The sequence below is a fragment of the Sinocyclocheilus anshuiensis genome, unplaced genomic scaffold (assembly GCF_001515605.1).
Source record: "Sinocyclocheilus anshuiensis isolate Anshui unplaced genomic scaffold, SAMN03320099.WGS_v1.1 scaffold658, whole genome shotgun sequence".
Lineage (NCBI taxonomy): Eukaryota > Metazoa > Chordata > Actinopteri > Cypriniformes > Cyprinidae > Sinocyclocheilus > Sinocyclocheilus anshuiensis.
The window spans coordinates 926,760-934,245 of record NW_015542402.1 but is presented as its reverse complement, the minus strand read 5'-3'; the positions used below and the strand labels follow the sequence as shown (position 1 = coordinate 934,245).

Genomic DNA, 7,486 nt, shown 5'->3' with positions numbered 1-7,486 from the left:
TTTTTTTTTTTTTTTTTTTTTTTTGTGATTATCTCCATCTGTTGGTATTGCAAAACCACCCATTTTTAATTTTTTTTATTTTCTTCGTTTAATCAGGGTGGCTGTCTTTGTGTCATGGCGCACAACGAATTTTGGGTCATACAGATATTTATGGAAACCTCAGTATCTTGGCTCAAGATGATCCTGAAGCTCCTTGAATCAAAAACTGATCTCAAATGCATATTTTAAGATACATGAACATGAGCGTTCCTTAGACTTAAAATGTAAGTCCAAATGCAAGCAGCAATTAAGGGGCCAAGCACAACAGAGGCAGAATGAGGAGCAAGCATGGCAGGGAGGATCAGACCAAACGCAACAATGAGTAAGACATTTTAAGGTGATTTTACACAAACTGGCTGAAAAATCATAAATTCAATCATTACTAATATGATTTAATGGCTTATCAATTTTGATCGATAGGTGGCGCTGTTACCAAATTGATGTGGTGTGGTCAGTGTGAGGTGACAATGACACACATAAATTTGGTGTCAGTATGTCAAAGCTTTGCAGAGATACAGCCTCAGATGCAGTTTGGCATCAAATTCGTTGGTGCGTTAAACGAAAACCATTTTATCTATCGACACGAAATTCATAAATTTTTGCCATTATGGTCTGAGGATGATCTGAGCCAAATTTGGTGAAAATCGGACCAACGGTCTAAGTGAAGTTTGAAAAAGTAGGTTTTCAACATAAATCAAAATGGCGGACAGGAAGTTCAGCCGATTATGGCATCATTGGAAATTATGTTCTCTGCATGATCCAAGGTATCTATCAAGATAAGTCTCATGACAATAGGCAAAATTAATCAAAAGCTATTAACATTTTTTGAAATTTCATTATGTTTGCCACAAAACGTTTTGAGTACCTTCAGGGAATTGTGTCGAAGACACATACCACGTTTTGCAACAATACACCAATGCATTCGAAAAATATAGCATTTTTTTTGTCAAAATTCGAAATGGCAGATGCCCAAAATTGCCGACATGGAATATTGGGTACGATATGACTCGTCATGCTGCTCTGAATGTAAAGAGACCAGTCTTGTGATTTTTCAAGATACTGAGGTTTCCATAAACGACCCAAAATGTTTTGTGCACCATGACACACACAAAGATGACCACAGTGATTAAACGAAGTAAAATAAAAAGTACAAAATTGGTGTCTTGCGATACCAATAGATAGAGGCAATCACTCAACTTCGGACCACTGGAGATGGATTGACCAAATGTCAAAAATGTGCTCAATTATCACACGGCTCTTAAAACAGGCTCCATGTTCGTGAGATTCACCCATGATGCAAGCTGATCTGGCACGTAAGAATTACGCTCAAGTGTCCGTGTGATTCTGGTACGTCTAGTCTCTGTAAAAGCGAATGAGGCGGTGGATACGACAGGTACATGTGTGCTACATTCCCCGACGGCTATTTGTGCTTATTTGTGTCATATTTTCTCTGTACATCATTTTATAGTAGCCGCATCCTCTGGAGACACACGACAGACGTATTCATATAAAACAAACAACCTGAACAGACGTCATAATGCCCACGTCATCGTCCCTGTTCCAGGACAGAGCCTATTGCTTCCCAAGACGACACCTCCGACAGTGCTCATTTAGACTTTTTCGTTTTTTCTTGTTTGTCAAGCACAAATGGTTATGGTTGCATAAATGTAGGCGACGGACTAGCATACTCTGACACATAAAGCGAGAAAAGAACACACGCCTTTACATCTGAAGGTCTAGAAACGGGAGAGAGACTGTGTCTCCTACAGCAACACCGCTGCATCCAAAAATGGTTTTAGGAGGCAAGCACGCTTCTCCGCACTACCTCCTCCTTCCCAGCATGCAGTTGGGGCAAGCGCAGCTTCCGGCTGAAATAGCGCAATTCACTGTCACTCTGTTCCGCATCAGAGAAATAGCCGTCTGTTTCAGTGTCGTGCGCGGAGATGTTGTTCCCAGTGCTGTTCTGCAGCAAGGCCTGCGTCGTGTTGCTCTTAGAGCGTGACTTGCCCTGTCTAGGTAGACGCAGACGTAAGGCCACCTGCGAGCGCTTGTCGCTCTCCGTATCTCCATCGTCCGCACCGGTGACCCAAGAGCCATGCTCTTCGGAGATGTGGCACGAGTCCATTTTGGATATGGCTGGCTGCAGAGGGTCCAGCCTGCCTTCGCTGCTGCGGGTGTGATGGTGGTGTGCATGGCGCACTGTTTCTCCTCGTTTGGGACGTTGGTCCTCAGGACAAACCTTGCCTTTAACTGTGGATCTGATTCTTGGAAGCGAGACGGACTTCCTGCGGCTGCGCGGCGCACCCCTCGGCTTGCGGCCCAGCTGGGGCGTCTTCCAGGTGGACTTGATAGAGTGGTCCATCATGAGGCTGAGCAGGTTCTCCTCGCCCTGCAGGAGCTGGTCTGACAGGAGGCTGGCGGAGGGGTTGCGGCTCTCTCCGGATAGAGACCACTGGCTCAGCATGTTATCTGCCGTGATGTGAACCGACTGAGCCAGCCAGCTGTCAAAAAGCGAGCCGTCCAGTGGGAAGGATTTGGAGAAACCTGTGGAAGAGATATACATTCAGTCCGTGTCCAACCCAGCTACTACCAACCCTAATCAAACACATCTGAACCAGCCAATCAAGGCGTCCAGAGGCCTGTTGCATGAAGCCAGTTTCGGTTTTCACCCACGCAAGTTTGTGTTTAGTTTGAGCAAACTCTTGAGTTTTCGGGCTCAAGAAGGTGGGTTGGTTTTGAGCGGGTTTCGTCGCCATAGTAACTTGCGCTACACGGCTACCCTGAGAGATCGTAAACTTAAGCTGGACCAATCAGCTGTGAGGAAAGTGACACATCTGATGCAATAAAGCCACTCCACCTCTATCTCTCACTCCTAATTAAAGCAGCTCACAGTGAAAGAATTTTAAAAAGAAAATTGCCTGTCTTTTGCTGCTAATTATTATATTCATATTATATTAATTATGATTATTTATAATTCAAATAATTATTATTATATGAACTGGCAATTAATATTAAACTGAATTTAAATTAAATATATACACAAATACGTTTTAATATATAAAGCTTTTAAAATGACTAAACTTATGTGTTTTCTTTGGAGCTCTTTGTGAACTATATAAATTATTAATAGATTAAATTATTAATTTATTATAAATTCAGTTGCATTTTCTCTCTGCCGCCTTCTCAAAGTTTTGCTGCAGCAACAGTGTTTAGTCCTGCCTTGTAAATGCATTTAAATTCATAATATTTTTAATAACGACATCTCTTAATCTTCAGCAGAGAAGTGAATTGCACCGACTCTCGTGAGAAGTGAATCAAACTGATGCTCTCCATGTTCCGCGTGATTGGCTGTTTGCTGCACGCGCTTCAGAGTTAATCACAAACTCTGGATCAAACTCTTGTGTTGACAGAGAACGTTTATATCGAGCTTTGTGAGCCCGCTGAACCTGATCTAAACCAGGCTGGATTTGTTTGGTTTTGTCAACTCTAAACTTACTCTGAAACTCAGAGTTTGTTCAGCTAGCTTCATGCAACAGGCCACAGTAAAAGGCATGTAGGACCAGGGTTGGAACTGAAGTCTGCTCCTACTCCTCGTGTAGATGGTGCACCAATACAAAAAAAGTACTGAGATGGGCGCTGTTGCAGACTTCAGCTTTCTGTGTCATCACCACTCATATTTAACTGCTGTATTATGTCAATTTGACCAGCAAAACATTTTTGAGTTGCTGGAAATACTTGTTAACCTAGGATGTTTTTATTTTATTTTTTTTAATTGTGTGACTATTTCTCATTTAGATATTTCATGGTTAAAGTCAGGTGCACAGACCCAAAAAAAAAGAAGAATTTTTTTTTTTTTAAGCGTATTTTAAGTCAGTTTCTCAACTACCCATTGAAGGTATTTACATTCATGCATTTAGCAGTTATTATTCAAAAAATGTATTATGAAGAATGAAGAAATGTTTATCAGTTTATGCATGTAATTTTTTTTGAATGCTCTGCTGTTTGAAAAATATTTTTAAAAATGTTTATAATATTCACATTCTGTGAAAAACAATTAAAAAACAGTTCTTAAATAGTTACAAAAAATTATTTGTTCTCATGTATGTTTACTGTTTTTACCTGATTTATATATACACTGCTGTTCAAACGTTTGGGATCAGTAAGATATTAAATGTTTTTTAAAGAAGTCTCTTCTGCTCATCAAGGCTGCATTTATTTGATCTAAAATACAGAAAAATTGTGTATTTTGAAATATTACAATTTAAATAATGGTTTTCTATTTGAATATATTGTAAAATGAAATTTATTTCTGTGATCAAAGCTGTATTTTCAGCATCATTACTCCAGTCTTCAGTGTCACATGATCTTCAGAAATCATTCTTAATATGCTGATTTATTATCAATGTTGGAAACAATATTTTTTTGGAACCCTTGATACTTTTTTCAGGATTTTTTGATGAATAAAAAGTTAAAAAGAACAGCATTTATTATATATTAACCTTTTCTAACAACACAAGTCTTCATTATCACCTTTTCTCAATTTAAAACATCCTTGCTGAATAAAAGTATAAATTTATTTCTCAAAAAAAAAAGAAAAGAAAAAAATGCACTGACCCCAAATTTTGAACAGTATAGTGTATATTGTTAGAAAAGATTTCTATTTTAAATAAATGCTGTTCTTTTTAACTTTTTATTTGGAACATAAACAGTCGAACCCAGAGTTTTAACATAATAGAACGGCTGAGCGTGTTCATTAGAGCAGAGTGAGTTACTATAACAATATTATTAACATTTTATTATTACACATAACATAATACAAACATATATTACCTTTATAAGTTTAGAGAACATGTATGTGGAATATTTCTACATTTTCCTCCACTTCAAACTCTTTTGTACAGACAATGAAACCGAACACATCATTCAGTTACTTACCCAGCTGTGTGAATACAGAGCTGTCATCTGATCTCCATTTGTCTTTCTTGTCTGGACTACTCTTTCTCCTTTCTTTCACTCGTTCCCTGACTCCATTGCGATGAATCTTCTCCCCTCTCCGAGTTTTTTCTATAACGCACAGAATATAAGAGCATGCAAAACACTTAAAACGAGCAATTAAACACCTTACAGCTGTCAGCCAAATTTGAATTTTTCACTTAAATATTTCAAATTATATTCAGTGCTTTTCAAAGCTGTCCTGAGACATTATTAGCTGTACTGAGACTCATTAGTGGAGACTCCAGACTTGACACATGCGATATGTGCAGTGTCTCCAGCACAGCTTTAGGAAGCACTGAGTTTGAGGAAAAGATCAGCGAACACTAGAATTTAAATCAACGGTCCACAAGAGAGTGCAAGACATAAATCTAAACCAAACAGCACCTCGTTTACTGCATTTATTGTTTACTACAAACCTGGCTGTTAACAAGTGCATTTCATTTTAAACTTCATTTCAAATCATCCTTTAAATTTAGTATTTCATGTCATATTCATTCATTTCAGTCAATTTTAATCGGATTAAAATGGCATCTAATTTTAGTCTACAAAATTGTTAGTTGATGAAACAAACCAAATTTACACCAAATGTTACAACATTTTATGTATTAATTTAAACATCAACATTTGCAGTAACAAAACTCTGATCTCCTGAATTCATGACTATTCTGAAATACAGTTTTGTGGATTCTTTATATTTTAGTTATTCATTTTTCCAATGCATTTTTACAGAAAGAGCACATTCTTAAGTTGTTGCAACTTATATCAGTGAGAAACCTTTAATGTCGACTGACAGTTTTTATTGTCAGGAAATTCTGTGAGGTAATCATTTTGTCATCGGAATATATTTAGGTATGATTTCCAGTTTTAACAGCCACAATAATTTCAGTTATATGATACTAATGCAGATATTTTTGAGTATTGTTCGCAATATTTCAACATGAGCACTTACTGGACTGAAGCAGCTTAGATTTAATTGATTATCCAGACATTATTTTTCCAGAAAAAAAACCATATGTTCATCCGGCTTTTGAGGAATGTTTATTTAATCATCTCTCAATCATCATTGTATTGCATTGCATTATGTTTTAGAACTTTGATCAGAAAACCAAGCATATCTTATAAGACATTTATGAGTCATGATAATTGTTTTTTTATACAACTATTTTGTCTGAAGTTTTCATTTAAAAAATAAATTTTTATTATGTCAGACATGATCTGGAATCATTATAGCTGAGCTCACTTAAAGCTAATACAGCTCAAAAGCATTTTTTTGATTCTTCACAGTGAAGGCTATTTTTTAACCAAGATCCCAAAAACCCACAAATGAGAAAACGTCACATATCAGGCTGCAATCAGCCGCTTAATGTCATGCAAAGCTTCTATACATCACTGTAGTAAATCTCAGTGGTGGATAGTTGCTCGGATGTGATGTCAAGAGGGTTTGGCTGTACGTAATAAGGTCCAGATTAACCTTAAACGGTCTTGTTGAGGGTCGAGGTCTGCGCTGATGAGGCTCGCAGGCCTGGCGGTCGCATGCCAATCTGTGTGTTTTTTTGGAAGTCAGAATAAATATGGGTCTTAACAGCAGATGACAGAAAGCCAGCAAGTAGAGAAAAGTGCTGAGTCAGAGATTCAGGAATAATGAACACTGCAAAGAGGGATCCGACCGAATGCAGCTCGTTCATACAGCACTGTGTGAGAAGCAGGTCAATAGCGACCCTGGAAGCACAAACAAAAATGATAAGGCAGGTCTCATGAATGCAGATCACTCTGTCGTCCCATGACTTTTTTGTTTTAAGCTTTAGAATCTTGTTTATTTTCGCCAAAAGAGCTATTAGGTTTATTTGATAAATTGCAATCCAACATGAACGAACCTAGCATTAAAACCAACTGTATGTCATAATATCAAAATGAACACATTATCTCACAATTTAAATAATTTCTCCCGATTCCCTGAATCTTTTCACAATATTAAGTATAGTAGATGGTGAAAGACCTAAATTCTTTGCAATCTTGCATCGAGAAAAGTTTTTTTTTTTTTTGGCACAAAGTGGTTGCAAAAACTGAGACTTTGGTGGATGCTTCTTTTTTTTAATGATGATTTTGATCATGATGCCCTAAAGTATTACCAAATGCACCTGCTTATTGTGAAATGTTTCAAAACAGTTTAGCTTACATATTCTATAATCTTTTCACTTTTATTTTGCCTCTATCCCAACTTTTTAAAGTTTTTTTTCTTTTTCTTTTACCAGTTAAATGAAGGTTAAAGGTGGGGTAAGCGATTTTTCAAAAATGCTTTAGAAAACTGATTCGGGCCGACTAGCAAAACAAACTTGTAGCCAATCAGCAGTAAGGGGGTGTGTCTACTCATGATGTGGAGGAGAGAGAGTTCAGCGCACAGGACGGACATTAGCCGAGCCGAGCAACAGAAAGATAGAGATGGCGGATAAAA

The 7,486-nt window shown here is 37.6% G+C and overlaps 1 protein-coding gene across 2 annotated transcripts in view; it reads right to left on the bottom strand.

Annotated features, from left to right (window-relative positions):
* Positions 1-7,486, bottom strand: part of LOC107692977 (protein Jade-1-like) — a 66,858-nt gene continuing 59,372 nt past the window's right edge. For both annotated transcript variants that reach the window (XM_016492206.1, XM_016492207.1), the window contains exons 11-12: positions 4,975-5,103; positions 1-2,583 (exon numbers count right to left, since the gene is read on the bottom strand). In XM_016492206.1, the coding sequence (XP_016347692.1) occupies positions 1,835-2,583; positions 4,975-5,103 (878 nt within the window). In that variant the 3' untranslated portion in view covers positions 1-1,834. The remainder of the gene's footprint in view (positions 2,584-4,974; positions 5,104-7,486) is intronic.